The following is a 17,500-nucleotide window of genomic DNA, read 5'->3' on the forward strand; positions in this document are numbered from 1 at the left end:
GAGGTGGATGTTTCCTTTCCATGCACCATCACGCGTTCAAGGAAGGGCCGAACTGTCCTTAACACACCAGAATCTTCATTCCGCGACTCTGGAAGTGCGAGAGGAGAGAGGACTTCCTCAGGATCCTGACGAAGGGAACTTGAACTGCCAGACAACCCTTTCCCTCCTTCGGCGCCGGAAGGGCTACCCTGAGGTACCTGGTCCCCGACCTGTACAGGAATCCGCACGGAAGACCTGTGGAGATTCTGCAGTCTCTCGCCTTCTTCGGAAACCACCAGGATCTTCAGAACAGCCGGGTTGCGAAGGGTACGCACCAGCCACGCCGCCGAGTCATGCAATTTGTCGAAATCGTAGACATCATGAAGATCAAGAATCTGGAGAACGAGAGAATGGCTCAAAGTGCGAGGCCGGCCATTGCGTCTGTTCAGCGAAGTAGCCAGACAGGCCATTCGGAGAGAACACAAGGGAACGCAAAATAAGTGACGATATAAAGGTAAACAATTAAAAAATCACCAGAAACGTTAACAAAGATGATGGGCATAAAGTTGAAAATGACAACTGTGTTAACATTAATTAAAATAATATGATAAGGCAATGATAATGGTAATGACAATAACATTGAAACTACCACTAATAATAATAAAAATAATAATAATAATGATAATAATAGCGAAGATAATAATAATGATGATAATAATAATTATGAAAATAATAATGACTATAATAATAATAATAGTGACATTAATAATAAGAAGAATAAATAATGATAATAATTATAACAATAATAATAATAAGAAGAAGAAGAAGAACAAAAACAAGAACAACAACAATAAGGATAATATTTATTATAACAATAACAATAACAACTAAGTGATACCTTATTAATAAAAGTAAAAGTGATAAAGATAATAATAACAATAATAATCATAATAACACCGCCAATGATAATGACAGTAGTTTTATTAATATCTTTAAAAAATATAATGATCAGTAATAATAGTAAGAAAAGTTCATCATGATAGCGATAATGATAATTAGAGAAGATGTAATAGTAGTATCAATGGAACTGATATTTACACACACACACACACACACATATATATATATATATATATATATATATATATATATATATACATATATATATATATATATATATATATATATATATATATATATATATATGTATATGTATATATGTGTGTGTGTGTGTGTGTGTGTGTGTGTGTGTGTGTGTGTGTGTGTGTGTGTGTGTGTGTGTGTGTGTGTGTGTGTGTGTGTGTGTGTGTGTGTGAGTGTGCTGTACGGTATAGTAGCAGGATGAAAATGGTGAAACGATGAAAGTAAGGAAAATTATTAAATTATGAAAATATCAATATAATAAAAATGGTGAAAGTGAAGAAGACGAATATTTAGATGAAAATCAGGAAAATAACGAAGATGAATAAATGGAGACATTCAACTTGCCTTACAAGCCGTTTTCTCTCTGAGTTCTTCGAGAAGTTGCTTTGCTTGCGGAATCACGTCGTTTGCGTACACAAGCAGAACGGCCTTGCTTGGCGCGGCGGCGGCCGGCGGCGTCCGCGGCGGGGGCGCGCGCGGGGGCGAGGACGAGGCGGCGGCGCCCCCGGGGCGGCCTGGGGCGAGCGAAGGTTAGTGCCGTCCTACGTGGCTGATGCTGAATGGCATTTATTTCCAGAACTGTGCTGGCACTCACGCACGCACACGCCCATACATACATTCAATTATATATATATATATATATATATATATATATATATATATATATATATACGGATATATATGTGAGTATGTGTCCGCATGTATATGTATGTATGTATATATCTATATATAAATATGTATATATATGTATATATACACACGCACATATATGTGTGTGTGTCGCGCACTAACTGCCACCTCCCGGGCCTCACCTGTGCACCTCAGGCCCACGAGAACCGCGGCGACCACCGCTGCCGCCGCCATCAGAGGCTTCACATACGAGCGCGCAGGAGAATCCGGACTGGGCTGAAATGTAAATTAATATGATTGTATAGCTAATCCCTAAGTTTGATTTATTTACTTATTGTTCCTCATTACGTTGACTTTACCTGACTTATCTATACATTATTATTGTTATTATTATTATTGTTATTATCATTATCGGTATTATCACTATTTATGTTATTATCATTACAATTACTATTATTATTATACTATTATTACTCATATAATTAGTATTATTATAATTATTACTATTGGTATTATAATCATTATTATTAGTATTATTATAATTATTACTATTATTATTACCATGATTATTACTATTATTATTAGTATTATAAACATTACTATTATTATTATTATGATTATTATTATTTTATTATTATTATCATTATTTTTATTGCTATAATTTCTATCGCTATTAATATTATTACCATTATCCTTATTATCATTTTTATTATGTTTATTAGTTTCCACCTTTCATCCCGTCTGACTTTTTTTTCAAATCACGTTTTATATGAAAGATCTGTCACCCAGCAAGAACGGCGGGCTGTGGGTCCCTCTGGGTTGGCGACCGCAGGGACTCGGGTGGGGAGGGGGGGTTACCCCCCATCCCAGCTGGGTCCCAGCGGCCGCCAACCTGGCATGATGCTTGTGGGGGAAAGCCCCAGGGAGCCCTGCAGAAGGATTATGGGACCTGCAGCCAGCCAACCTCCTCTATATGGGGCGGCGTCGGTAGGGGTGCCTCTGCCACCCCTACCGACGCCACCCGGAGTGACTGCCCGAGGTTAGACCTCAGGTGGGCTGTCAGGGTGGGGGCTTGGAACGTCCGTGCCCTGCGACAGGACGATCGGTTACCACTACTATCGAGGGAATTGAAACAGCTGAGAGTTGAGGTGGCTGGTCTCTCGGAGGTGAGAAGACCTGGCAGTGGCACGATTAGTGTGGGTGGCTACACTTATTAGTGGTCGCGCCGCAGCGATGGCCATCATCTCCAGGGAGTAGCCATAGCCATCTCCAGCAGACTTCAACCCTGGGTAGTTGAGGTCACTCCAGTCGATGAGCGTATTATGGTATTGAGATGTTTTACGCCAAACTTGCATCTGTGGCAGACAGATGTCCTCGGCAAGATATTCGTATTGTTCTGGGCAACTTCAATGCGATATCGGGCTGTGATCGAGCTGGCTACAAGATGTCTGTCGGTCCTCATGGCTCAGGAGCTGATGCTGGCAGCGAGAATAGCCTCCTTTTCCATGACTTTGCTAGGTCCCAGAAATTGTGGATTTCTGGCTCCTGGTATCAGCATTCTGACCCGCATCGTTGGACTTGGTACAGCGATACGGATAGTGTGACCAAGGAGGTCGACCACATCCTCGTTAGCACTCGGTGGAGGATCCTCCAGAACTGCAGGGTGTATCGAAGTGCCGAGTTCTGTGGAACTGATCATAGATTAGTTGTGGCTACTCTATGGGTCCACTTTAGAATCCCCCGTCGCCCTAGGGTGTTTCATTTGGACAGAATGAGGGAGGACGAGTGTGCCCGGGGGTTTGCCGAGGCTATCTCTGGTCGTCTCACAGCATTCGAGGGCCTGACAGACCCTGTTCTTATGTGGGATAACTTCAAGCGTGAAACGCTTGATGCAGCTCAGGAATCCATTGGTGAACGCCCAAGAGCAAGACAGAATTCCATCTCGCAGGAGACACTGGAAGCCACAGATGCTTGTCATGCGGCTTGATTGTCAGGGGATTGTAACTTGCACCATTCTCTGGTGCGCAGGACTAGGTCACCGTTGAGATGGGATAAGGAACAGTTTATCAGTAATCTTGCAGAGGAGGTCGAAAGCCATTTCTTAGTAAATGACCTTCGTCCTGCCTACCAAGCCCTGAGAGAGCTGAACTCCAAGCCCTCCTCACAGAGGACTGCAGTCCGCTCAGCAAATGGCCAGATAATCTCAGATCCTGATGGGGTGCGTGTGCGTTGGGCTGAGTATTTTGAGCAGTTGTATCAGGTTTATCTACCAACAGTTAACATGGATGCGGGTAATGTTGAGATTCCTCTGGCAGACTCACCCATCAGTGAGGATCCACCCTTCCTGACTGAAGTCAGGGGGGCGATCTCCAAGCTGAAGAGTGGTAAAGCAGCAGGTGTTTGTGGCATCCCAGCTGAATTGTTAAAGGCTGGTGGAGAACCTATGGCAAGGGGCTTGCATGCAGTCCTGTCTGCCACCCGACAGACTGGTGCCTTTCCCCCTGACCTGCTGGGGGATGTGGTCATCCCTCTTTGGAAGGGGAAAGAGGATCGCGGGGACTGCAGCAATAACCGAGGCATTACACTACTCAGTGTACCAGGCAAGGTACTCATGCACATCCTACTGAGACGTATCAGAGACCACCTGTTGAGGCACCAAAGGCCGGAGCAATCTGGATTCACTTCTGGTAAGTCCACAATAGACCGCATCCTGGCACTTCGAGTCATTGTAGAGCGCCGTCATGAGTTCGGACGTGGGCTGGTCGCAGCCTCATCGACCTCAAGGAGGCGTTTGACACGGTGCATCACGAATCACTCTGGGAGATCCTGTGGCTAAGAGGAATTCCAACAAGGATTAATGGACTAATAGCAAACCTGTATACAGGCACTGAAAGTGCTGTAAAATGTGTTGGGGGCCTGTCGAGCTTCTTCCCTGTTAGTCCAGGTGTGAGGCAAGGCTGTGTTCTTGCACTAACACTTTTCAACACTTGCATGGATTGGATACTGGGTAGAGCTACTGTCCAAAATCACTGTGGACCAACTCTGGGCAATATCAAGGTTACAGACCTTGACTTTGCTGATGATGTTGCCATTCTATTTGAATCTCTGGAAACCCTAGTGGCGGCTCTTGATGCATTTAGCAATGAAGCGAAGCCCCTGGGGCTAGAGGTCTCCTGGACCAAGACCAAGATCCAGGATTTTGGGGGCCTACTAGAAGATCCTGTGCAGTCGGTACGTGCTTGCGGTGAAAACATCGAAGTCACAGAGAGCTTTATATACCTCGGTAGTGCAGTTCACGACTCTGGAAGTCAGTAGACGGATTGGCCTGGCAGCAGGGGTCATGAAATCTCTCGACAAGAGTATTTGGAGATGCCGGTACCTGTGCAGAAGGACCAAGTTACATGTTTTCAAGGCCCTGATACTGCCAGTTTTACTCTATGGTAGTGAAACTTGGACGCTATCTTGTGCTCTGGAATCTAGTCTTAATGCCTTTTGTAACAGATCCCTGCGCCGGATCATGGGGTACAGTTGGTGGAACCATGTGTCCAACCAACGGCTGCACCGTGAGACCGGTACAGGACCTGTTATTTGCACAATCTGTGATCACCAACTCAGGCTATATGGCCACTAGGCTCGATTCCCGCAGGATGATCCTGATCATCAGGTTGTCTCTGTCTGAGACAACGCTGGGTGGAGGAGGCCTGTGGGACGACCGAGAAGGTCGTGGCTTGGGCAGATCGATCAAACCTGTTCTGAGGAATTAGAGATGGGCCGGGCCCCTGCCTGGCGGCTCGCCATGAGGGACCCTCGTAGGTGGAAACGAAAGGTGGATGCGGTCATGCGCCCCTGCCGGCGTTAGCCCCAAAATGATGATGATAATCTGTCACCTTGCTGCCTCCAGCCTGCGTCACTTCTGGCACGTACTGAAGGCTCGGACCCGCGAATTGCTTTACTACAGATTCACAGTAGTTGACCAGAACAACCTGCCAAATATCAGAATACATAAAAAAAAAAAGACTTTTACGTTGTGCTTGTGTTTTTGTTCTATATTTCCTCTCCACAGTGATTAAAGTCGATTATTCATTATCTTTGACTATCATTATTATAAATATTTTCATTATCGGTGTATCATTAGTATGATCATTATTATTATCACTATTATCATCATTATTATTAGTATTATCAGTATTATTAGTAGTAGTATTATCATCATCATTAGTAGTAGTAGTATCATAATCATTATTATTATTATTATAATTATTATCATTATTATTATTATTATTATCATTATTATTTTTATTATTATCATTATTATTATTACTACTACTACTATTATTGTTATTATAATTATTATCATTATTATTATTACTACTACTACTATTGTTCTTATTATTATTACTATTGTTATTGTAATCATTATTAATATCATTGTTGTTGTTATAATCATTATCAATATTATGATCATTATAAATATTGTAACTATTATCATTAATATCATTATCATTGTCATTATCATAACTATCAATATTATTATTTTTATCTTTATCATTATGTTTATGCTGTTTTCTTGTTAATGTTATCACCATTATCATTATCGTCACTATCCTCGCCAGTCATTCCATTCCCATTATCCTTATCAACAATACTGTTATCATTATCATCCTTTCACTATCAGCGTTATTAGTCCTACTCTTGATTCAGTTCCATGTATTTTTGGAACACCATGTAACTTATACTTACATACACGGAGTAACTCTTGTACTTGAGGTTGTCCCATTGTACCTGGAAGATCAGTGAGCTGTTCTGGTACAAAACACTGTCGGTTTCTTGACTTTCTTGCTGTTAATTAGATGCATAGCTTTATAAAGAGGGTAGAAAGCTTAGGCTGACTTATTTCGCTCATTTTTTCCCCATTTCTCTCTCTCTCTCTCTCTCTCTCTCTCTCTCTCTCTCTCTCTCTCTCTCTCTCTCTCTCTCTCTCTCCCTCTCTCTCTCTCTCTCTCTCCCTCTCTCTCTCTCTCTCTCACTCTCCCCCTCTCTCTCTCTCTCTCTCTCTCTCTCTCTCTCTCTCTCTCTCTCTCTCTCTCTCTCTCTCTCTCTCTCTCTCTCTCTTACTGGCATGATGCTTGTGGGGGAAAGCCCCAGGGAGCCCTGCAGAAGGATTATGGGACCTGCAGCCAGCCAACCTCCTCTATATGGGGCGGCGTCGGTAGGGGTGCCTCTGCCACCCCTACCGACGCCACCCGGAGTGACTGCCCGAGGTTAGACCTCAGGTGGGCTGTCAGGGTGGGGGCTTGGAACGTCCGTGCCCTGCGACAGGACGATCGGTTACCACTACTATCGAGGGAATTGAAACAGCTGAGAGTTGAGGTGGCTGGTCTCTCGGAGGTGAGAAGACCTGGCAGTGGCACGATTAGTGTGGGTGGCTACACTTATTAGTGGTCGCGCCGCAGCGATGGCCATCATCTCCAGGGAGTAGCCATAGCCATCTCCAGCAGACTTCAACCCTGGGTAGTTGAGGTCACTCCAGTCGATGAGCGTATTATGGTATTGAGATGTTTTACGCCAAACTTGCATCTGTGGCAGACAGATGTCCTCGGCAAGATATTCGTATTGTTCTGGGCAACTTCAATGCGATATCGGGCTGTGATCGAGCTGGCTACAAGATGTCTGTCGGTCCTCATGGCTCAGGAGCTGATGCTGGCAGCGAGAATAGCCTCCTTTTCCATGACTTTGCTAGGTCCCAGAAATTGTGGATTTCTGGCTCCTGGTATCAGCATTCTGACCCGCATCGTTGGACTTGGTACAGCGATACGGATAGTGTGACCAAGGAGGTCGACCACATCCTCGTTAGCACTCGGTGGAGGATCCTCCAGAACTGCAGGGTGTATCGAAGTGCCGAGTTCTGTGGAACTGATCATAGATTAGTTGTGGCTACTCTATGGGTCCACTTTAGAATCCCCCGTCGCCCTAGGGTGTTTCATTTGGACAGAATGAGGGAGGACGAGTGTGCCCGGGGGTTTGCCGAGGCTATCTCTGGTCGTCTCACAGCATTCGAGGGCCTGACAGACCCTGTTCTTATGTGGGATAACTTCAAGCGTGAAACGCTTGATGCAGCTCAGGAATCCATTGGTGAACGCCCAAGAGCAAGACAGAATTCCATCTCGCAGGAGACACTGGAAGCCACAGATGCTTGTCATGCGGCTTGATTGTCAGGGGATTGTAACTTGCACCATTCTCTGGTGCGCAGGACTAGGTCACCGTTGAGATGGGATAAGGAACAGTTTATCAGTAATCTTGCAGAGGAGGTCGAAAGCCATTTCTTAGTAAATGACCTTCGTCCTGCCTACCAAGCCCTGAGAGAGCTGAACTCCAAGCCCTCCTCACAGAGGACTGCAGTCCGCTCAGCAAATGGCCAGATAATCTCAGATCCTGATGGGGTGCGTGTGCGTTGGGCTGAGTATTTTGAGCAGTTGTATCAGGTTTATCTACCAACAGTTAACATGGATGCGGGTAATGTTGAGATTCCTCTGGCAGACTCACCCATCAGTGAGGATCCACCCTTCCTGACTGAAGTCAGGGGGGCGATCTCCAAGCTGAAGAGTGGTAAAGCAGCAGGTGTTTGTGGCATCCCAGCTGAATTGTTAAAGGCTGGTGGAGAACCTATGGCAAGGGGCTTGCATGCAGTCCTGTCTGCCACCCGACAGACTGGTGCCTTTCCCCCTGACCTGCTGGGGGATGTGGTCATCCCTCTTTGGAAGGGGAAAGAGGATCGCGGGGACTGCAGCAATAACCGAGGCATTACACTACTCAGTGTACCAGGCAAGGTACTCATGCACATCCTACTGAGACGTATCAGAGACCACCTGTTGAGGCACCAAAGGCCGGAGCAATCTGGATTCACTTCTGGTAAGTCCACAATAGACCGCATCCTGGCACTTCGAGTCATTGTAGAGCGCCGTCATGAGTTCGGACGTGGGCTGGTCGCAGCCTCATCGACCTCAAGGAGGCGTTTGACACGGTGCATCACGAATCACTCTGGGAGATCCTGTGGCTAAGAGGAATTCCAACAAGGATTAATGGACTAATAGCAAACCTGTATACAGGCACTGAAAGTGCTGTAAAATGTGTTGGGGGCCTGTCGAGCTTCTTCCCTGTTAGTCCAGGTGTGAGGCAAGGCTGTGTTCTTGCACTAACACTTTTCAACACTTGCATGGATTGGATACTGGGTAGAGCTACTGTCCAAAATCACTGTGGACCAACTCTGGGCAATATCAAGGTTACAGACCTTGACTTTGCTGATGATGTTGCCATTCTATTTGAATCTCTGGAAACCCTAGTGGCGGCTCTTGATGCATTTAGCAATGAAGCGAAGCCCCTGGGGCTAGAGGTCTCCTGGACCAAGACCAAGATCCAGGATTTTGGGGGCCTACTAGAAGATCCTGTGCAGTCGGTACGTGCTTGCGGTGAAAACATCGAAGTCACAGAGAGCTTTATATACCTCGGTAGTGCAGTTCACGACTCTGGAAGTCAGTAGACGGATTGGCCTGGCAGCAGGGGTCATGAAATCTCTCGACAAGAGTATTTGGAGATGCCGGTACCTGTGCAGAAGGACCAAGTTACATGTTTTCAAGGCCCTGATACTGCCAGTTTTACTCTATGGTAGTGAAACTTGGACGCTATCTTGTGCTCTGGAATCTAGTCTTAATGCCTTTTGTAACAGATCCCTGCGCCGGATCATGGGGTACAGTTGGTGGAACCATGTGTCCAACCAACGGCTGCACCGTGAGACCGGTACAGGACCTGTTATTTGCACAATCTGTGATCACCAACTCAGGCTATATGGCCACTAGGCTCGATTCCCGCAGGATGATCCTGATCATCAGGTTGTCTCTGTCTGAGACAACGCTGGGTGGAGGAGGCCTGTGGGACGACCGAGAAGGTCGTGGCTTGGGCAGATCGATCAAACCTGTTCTGAGGAATTAGAGATGGGCCGGGCCCCTGCCTGGCGGCTCGCCATGAGGGACCCTCGTAGGTGGAAACGAAAGGTGGATGCGGTCATGCGCCCCTGCCGGCGTTAGCCCCAAAATGATGATGATAATCTGTCACCTTGCTGCCTCCAGCCTGCGTCACTTCTGGCACGTACTGAAGGCTCGGACCCGCGAATTGCTTTACTACAGATTCACAGTAGTTGACCAGAACAACCTGCCAAATATCAGAATACATAAAAAAAAAAGACTTTTACGTTGTGCTTGTGTTTTTGTTCTATATTTCCTCTCCACAGTGATTAAAGTCGATTATTCATTATCTTTGACTATCATTATTATAAATATTTTCATTATCGGTGTATCATTAGTATGATCATTATTATTATCACTATTATCATCATTATTATTAGTATTATCAGTATTATTAGTAGTAGTATTATCATCATCATTAGTAGTAGTAGTATCATAATCATTATTATTATTATTATAATTATTATCATTATTATTATTATTATTATCATTATTATTTTTATTATTATCATTATTATTATTACTACTACTACTATTATTGTTATTATAATTATTATCATTATTATTATTACTACTACTACTATTGTTCTTATTATTATTACTATTGTTATTGTAATCATTATTAATATCATTGTTGTTGTTATAATCATTATCAATATTATGATCATTATAAATATTGTAACTATTATCATTAATATCATTATCATTGTCATTATCATAACTATCAATATTATTATTTTTATCTTTATCATTATGTTTATGCTGTTTTCTTGTTAATGTTATCACCATTATCATTATCGTCACTATCCTCGCCAGTCATTCCATTCCCATTATCCTTATCAACAATACTGTTATCATTATCATCCTTTCACTATCAGCGTTATTAGTCCTACTCTTGATTCAGTTCCATGTATTTTTGGAACACCATGTAACTTATACTTACATACACGGAGTAACTCTTGTACTTGAGGTTGTCCCATTGTACCTGGAAGATCAGTGAGCTGTTCTGGTACAAAACACTGTCGATTTCTTGACTTTCTTGCTGTTAATTAGATGCATAGCTTTATAAAGAGGGTAGAAAGCTTAGGCTGACTTATTTCGCTCATTTTTTCCCCATTTCTCTCTCTCTCTCTCTCTCTCTCTCTCTCTCTCTCTCTCTCTCTCTCTCTCTCTCTCTCTCTCTCTCTCTCTCTCTCTCCCTCTCTCTCTCTCTCTCTCTCCCTCTCTCTCTCTCTCTCTCACTCTCCCCCTCTCTCTCTCTCTCTCTCTCTCTCTCTCTCTCTCTCTCTCTCTCTCTCTCTCTCTCTCTCTCTCTCTCTCTCTCTCTCTTACACATGTCTATCCATGTTCCTTAGTCTCAATCTTTACCGGACTTTCGACTGGATGGAGTTCAAGTTTGTAAACCATATCTTCATTCCGCTTAACAACCAATTCGGATGTGTTGCCTTTCTGTGTCCTGAAAAGAACCATATGCAAATAGAACTGAAAGAAATAAAATAATTTCCTATATCATATGGCTAAGGGTATTTTGAAAACAGAGGAGAATAATGTGAGTATGTAAATTTACCAAATAAAAGAATAATAATAAACAAAAAATTACGTTAAAACAATTGCTTTGATTACTGATATCAAAGAAATATGTAACTGTTAAAATGAAAAATAAAGAAATATGTGTTGGTAAAAAATAAAAAGATTTGAGAAACAGTTAAAATGTTACCAATATCTACCAATTCAAAACAATTTTACTAATCATCAAAACAAACCGTAGATCTACCAGTCAGGAAGATATCTTCCGGTTACAAAAACTAAAACTGAACCAGATAAAAAATCTACCAGTTAAAAGAAAGAAAAAAGTTACTAATTAGCAATATATATATATATAGATATGAAATCAACCAGTTAAAAAATTCAACCAAAAAAGATTACCAATTATCAAAAATCCAGACATCTTCAGGTACCAACGCGACATCCTCAGTTGCAGGAAATTCGATGACTGCGCTTTTCCCTCCGACCGTCACGTTGAAACAGGCTTCGGACTTGTCTTTGTTAAACGGACAATATTTCGATTCCTGTGAAGATGCCATGAAAGAGAGAGAGGGAGAAAGTAGGGTCACAAAAAACAGAAAATGATCTTTCCAAAATAGTCTTTAAAATCATGTGGTGAATTGCTAAACTCTGAAGGAGACACATTACACTGAATATTACTATTTTCAGAGTCCATTGTTTTTCATTAAAAGACAGTAATGAAAAGGTGCTTTCTACACCATTTTTACAGTTTTAGTAATTACATCCTAGTTACATCATATTCGGTATAGTTATCTCACAAAGATACGGGGATATCTGGCAGACACATAGTTCCATGAAAGATTATTTTATCCGCAGCCCAAGGATATGTCGGAAAAAAAAATGTTGCTGTTCTTGCTTGTGTTAATCATTTGTCTGTACAAAAAATGAAAAATAAAAAAGGATATTCGAGGATATGTATATATAAATAAATATATATATACACATATGTATATTTATATATATAAATATAGATATATACATATATACATATTTATATATTTATATCTATTTGTTTGTTTATATAGCTTGGAAGTTAACTGCGTGTATTTGTTTGAGGTAGATAGATAGATTAGCTTGGTAGATAGATATGATTAGAAAAAATAGGTAATATATATATTATATATATATATTATATATATATATAATGCAATATAATTAAACACCATGCCAAATTCATCGATTAAACACTATAAATCTATACATATGTCTTGCATTTGAGTTTTGTCGGCTGAGCCCATCTATTTGAACAGCAACATAAATTGGGAATTTATTGTATCTACATCTATACTACGAACATCGATATGTTATCCTCAATGCACTGTAATTATGACGTGGAGTGCAGTAACGGAAAAAATAATCATTTTTATACTTAGTAATATTTATTTACTTACCCATTTTTATTCATCCATATTCATTCAATAATTAATTCATAACCATTTTTTTCTTTGAGCCTATATACCAACTCCTTTATTAATTTCTCCATTCCTTATTCGTTTTATTCATCATCTTGTCTTTATTCATACATATAATGTCATTGCCCATTATTCATCAAATTATTTTTTTCCTTATTTGTGTTATTGCACTGACTTACCTCACAAAGTAAAATTACTTCCTGATCAGAAAATTGCCCTTCACAGGCCCTGATGTCAGCTTGCTTGCGCATGGCTACGGGAGAGTTGACTTTGTTATATAAGGTGGTGGTGGTTAAAGTATAGTTATATACAAGAATAACCATAAAACCAACAATAATAATGAAACGATCATTTTAAAGTAACAGTCATAACAACGATCGTCTATAAAAGTGCAGCATTATAAACTTGTAAAAAATCCCTATATTTCAAACACGCCCTCATTCCCGCCAATAACCGCTTTCATTCCTCAGCTGCGTTCGGAACTCCCGGTCCATCACACTGGACCGGCCAGGTTGTCCCCCCGTCCCTCTCGCCTCCTTCGGACGAGCAGGACGATATTGCGTCACAATAGCGTATGTATGTAATCAAAAACAATTGCAAGCAAGATACTGGTAAGCAATTTTGTGGACCTGTATTGTTGTTCTTGAAGGGTATTTTTGTTTTCGTCAGTTGCAGGGAAGTTACCTATCAGAGGAGTTACAGAACCTATGAAGCGTGTAAAATAAAAGACACCGTATGATGAAACAGGGAATGTCTACTTCAGAGCTGGCTGCATTGTGGGCACCGAAGGCCTCGGAGGTTCCGAACGCGGTTGTCTGAACGAGCCAGGCAAGGCAGCATTACGTACTTCCATTGTAAGAGGTACAGTTGTCCTGTGTATATGCAAAGACGGTAAAAGCTCTGTGCTTTCTTCTGACTTCACTAAGGCCCACTCCCGCTACTTCGCCATCTTGCATTGCCTGTGATATCGGGAGCAGGGACACGGTGCCTGAAATATAGTGTTGATGTGCTGTTCGTTGGTGTGTGAGGTGAACAAGCATGTATGTGAGTAAATGTAAATACGCCATATACACGTGCATGCATACATATGTGTGTGTGTGTGTGTGTGTGTGTGTGTGTGTGTGTGTGTGTGTGTGTGTGTGTGTGCATATATATATATATATATATATATATGTATATATATGTATATATATGTATATATATATATATTGTGTGTGTGTGTGTGTGTGTGTGCATATATATATATATATATATATATATATATATATATATGTATATATATGTATATATATGTATATATATATTGTGTGTGTGTATGTATATATACACCTAAACATATAAATACTTATATGTACATATACATGTATATGTGTGTGTAATTATGTATATGTATATATGTGTGTGTATGTATGTACGCATATATATACATACATATATAGACACAACCCCCCCCCCCCCCTTAAACACACACATGTACGACCCACACGCCCTCCAGACCCCCCCCCCCCCCCATCCACCACAGGTGAAACTTACCCAAAAGACACCAGGTGATCAGGCCAGGGATTGCAGGACCATTCCTGAGTGCCGCCAGGAACATGTCCCCGTGGGATGCAAGGTAGGCATGTAGCGCTCTCTGGAAACCACTCAAATATTTCATCCAGATGGCACTATCTGTTATTTCCTTTCTGTGGTTTCTCCAAACGTTATCTTAAGAACCCACACTATAAAAGAAGAATCATACAGGGTATTTATGATCTAACTTCAGCCTTAGAGGTAACTGAGAGAAGGGGTAATACCATAACACTTAATAAGCTTACAAATTTTAGTTGACATAATGAATCATAAATCATTACACTTTTACAATAAAATAAACATACATTTACCAAAACGTCCAGCTACTCCAACCTGTCACTCTTTACACTAGTTGGTCTTCTCAGCTATCTTCTTTCCTTTTCTTCATCCATTTCCTGGGCTCCCAAAAGATGTTATTTTGTTTCATTCTTGTGCACAGCACTAGGAACAAATAAATCCAATCTTCAGTAAAACCACATAAAAACAAAACAAAAACATAAAAAAATTAAAAAAAACTAAAACATAAACCATACAAAACTAAAACATAAACCCATTCCTAAAAAAAAAACAATATTCTAGTTTAGGAATGATAAAACAATATAAAGTTATAAATCTAAACAAATCATCTCTTGAAAGAACAAAATATTTTTTGCAAACAAACAAATCATGTAAAGCATATATGTCATTATACATGATTTGAGTAATTGTATGCACATTATAGTAAATTTTGACTAAACATCATTGTAACAATATACAATTATAAATGTTAAGAACACTTACGCTTTGAATGGGTTTTAAATTCTTAATAATAATGAGAGAGACACTTCACAGCCTCGAGCTGTGAAGGAGACATACTATTTATCTCTAATTTCTAGTTTGATCTCAAATATTTACTTTCATTTGTTCTATAAATCAAATATATAGTATTTTATGATTTTATTACTTTCAGGCTGTTGTATGGCACTCTTCTCTGATCTTAATATAACGGTATTATTGACATATAACAGTGTACCCTTTAAATAAAGAGAATGTATGGTAGGGGTAACGAAAAAAAACATAGTACTTTGTAGGGTAGACTATTATATTTTACAATTTCCCAATCTTAATAAAAGATAATATAGAAATATATAAACTTCATGTAAAACTAATAAACAGGGTGGTTTCTAGACGAATGTTTGGGTCATTCTAACTTCACATCCCTTGTGCTCATTACATGCGTATGCGCTGAATCTGCCTTTAAGTGTCTCACTGAAGTAAAGGGAATTCTCAAATGAGCAGGTCATATAAAGGTGTTTCATAGTTGACTTCTTTGGAAAATATTGGTATATATATATATATATATATATATATATATATATATATATATATATATATATATATATATATATATATATATATATAATATATATAAATGTATGAGATAAGAAATGTATTTCATTATCACCTTTTGTAAATTTTACCCATATTTTTTGGAATATCTACCGATATTTTCAGAACCCAAACATGTGACGATAACTTCTGTAACACATACACTTATATGCAAATATGTTACGCATGTAATTTTTAACCTGCCTTCTGTCACGCTCTCTGTACGAGTGGATTCTTCCTACCAAACCCTCTCTTGCACATTGGATAAAAATCCTTCCCAGATTTAAAAGCTAAAATAAAACAAAATTCAAAACACGGATAACAAAACATTCGTGTCCTCAATACACCAGAATACTATTCTTAGGCAAACAAAACAACTAAGGTAAACCCTACCTCGACAGGCGCAACTGAAGAAGTGTTTAAAAGGAAGAGTGAATGGCATGGGAGAATAGAGAATGGATGAGGGTCAACAAAGGCGAGTTTATAAGCCTAGAAAATTATACGGGTAATAAAAAAAAAATCAAACACCATACTTTTTCTTTCACAGTCCTCTCTATATGAAATCCGCGCTCTTGTTCAGAGAGAAAATAAATAAATATATATATATATATGTATGTATAAGATAAATTATTGTTTTTTCTTATGGTTTATGTCCCCACCTTTTAGTAATTACTTAGTAGGCGCTTATACACATTAAGAACCACTGGTCTAGATCAACTAAAAGTATTTTGAATTTTCAAGAAGGTTTCACACCACGCTCAAACCAGAATCGCCGAACACTGCTAGTTACTTACTTAGTATCTTGTCTATCTGTTCCCTGCTCTTCTTTATCTGTTCTCGTTAAGGCGAACTTCCCGTTATCTCTTCTTCCTCTTCTTCCGTTCTGTTGTTGTTCTGCTCTAACGGAAATATATTTCGGAGGCTGAAAACATAACGTTTGTTAATCAGATTAGTTATCATTCTGTGTATATTTTTACTCTGTAACATGAGTTTGTCTACTAATGTTTTCCAAAAATGGGCGGGAACATCAGTTTCTTTACAAATCCTGTCATGCGGCACCCAGTTTTTATTTCTTTTGTTTTAATTAAATTAGTTTGTCAGGAATTTTTCAACCTTATTATCTTATTTCATGTGAACTGCTAATTCTTATACTGTGATGTCATATTAAACTGCCGTCCCCTCTTTCTTCCTCTCCCTCTCCCTCTCCCTTTCCCTCTCCCTCTCCCTCCCTCCTCCCCCCCCTCTCTCTCTCTCTCTCTCTCTCTCTCTCTCTTCCTCTCTCTCTCTCTCTTCCTCTCTCTCTCTTCCTCTCTCTCTCTCTCTCTCTCTCTCTCTCTCTCTCTCTCTCTCTCTCTCTCTCTCTCTCTCTCTCTCTCTCTCTCTCTCTCTCTCTCTCTCTCTCTCTCTTCCTCTCTCTGTAGCACCCTCTGGGAACCACTCAAGTATTTCATCCAGATGGCACTATCTGTCATTTCCTTTCTGTGGTTTCTCCAATATTTACCTTTAGAACCCACACTATAAAAGAAGAATCATACAGGTTTATGATCTAATTTCAGGCTTAGAGGTAACTGAGAGAAGGGGTAATATCAAAACACTTAATAAGCTTACAAATTTTAGTTGACATAATGAATCATAAATCATTACACTTTTACAATGAAATAAACACATTTACCTAAATGTCCAGCTACTCCAACCTGTCACTCTTTACACTAGTTGGTCTTCTCAGCTATCTTCTTTCCTTTTCTTCATCCATTTCCTGGGCTCCCAAAAGATGTTATTTTGTTTCATTCTTGTGCCCAGCACCAGGAACAA

At 40.4% G+C, this 17,500-nt stretch overlaps 2 protein-coding genes and 1 long non-coding RNA gene across 6 annotated transcripts in view; all 3 read right to left on the bottom strand.

The window, feature by feature from the left end:
• The window catches only part of LOC125024550, a 10,251-nt gene extending 2,654 nt beyond the window's left edge, over window positions 1–7,597 (bottom strand). Inside the window, exons 1-6 of the mRNA XM_047612356.1 lie at window positions 7,568–7,597; window positions 6,493–6,591; window positions 5,640–5,735; window positions 1,935–2,028; window positions 1,468–1,637; window positions 68–374 (exon numbers count right to left, since the gene is read on the bottom strand). Of these exons, the coding sequence (XP_047468312.1) occupies window positions 68–374; window positions 1,468–1,637; window positions 1,935–2,028; window positions 5,640–5,735; window positions 6,493–6,591; window positions 7,568–7,597 (796 nt within the window). The remainder of the gene's footprint in view (window positions 1–67; window positions 375–1,467; window positions 1,638–1,934; window positions 2,029–5,639; window positions 5,736–6,492; window positions 6,592–7,567) is intronic.
• A 2,198-nt stretch (window positions 7,598–9,795) lies between these two features.
• On the bottom strand, window positions 9,796–14,682 carry LOC125025106. Of its 4 annotated transcripts, none has more exons than XM_047613022.1 (8): window positions 14,626–14,682; window positions 14,282–14,381; window positions 13,596–13,736; window positions 12,928–13,001; window positions 11,697–11,839; window positions 11,139–11,226; window positions 10,714–10,812; window positions 9,796–9,957 (listed from the first exon to the last, which is right to left on the bottom strand). In XM_047613022.1, the coding sequence occupies exons 2-8, from the start codon at window positions 14,343–14,345 to the stop codon at window positions 9,811–9,813; spliced, it is 756 nt and encodes a 251-aa protein (XP_047468978.1). In that variant the 5' UTR covers window positions 14,346–14,381; window positions 14,626–14,682; the 3' UTR covers window positions 9,796–9,810. The 4 variants fall into 4 exon arrangements, with proteins under 4 accessions (XP_047468978.1, XP_047468977.1, XP_047468980.1 ...); XM_047613021.1 differs by having other exon boundaries at window positions 14,282–14,469; window positions 14,626–14,679; XM_047613024.1 differs by lacking the exon at window positions 13,596–13,736.
• A 24-nt stretch (window positions 14,683–14,706) lies between these two features.
• Window positions 14,707–17,424, bottom strand: LOC125025107. Its single transcript, XR_007114880.1, has 3 exons — window positions 17,361–17,424; window positions 16,483–16,610; window positions 14,707–14,761 (listed from the first exon to the last, which is right to left on the bottom strand). It is a non-coding gene; the product is annotated as an uncharacterized LOC125025107 (long non-coding RNA).
• Window positions 17,425–17,500: the final 76 nt, after the last annotated feature.

The sequence above is a fragment of the Penaeus chinensis genome, chromosome 4 (genome assembly GCF_019202785.1).
Source record: "Penaeus chinensis breed Huanghai No. 1 chromosome 4, ASM1920278v2, whole genome shotgun sequence".
In the NCBI taxonomy this organism is placed as follows: domain Eukaryota; kingdom Metazoa; phylum Arthropoda; class Malacostraca; order Decapoda; family Penaeidae; genus Penaeus; species Penaeus chinensis.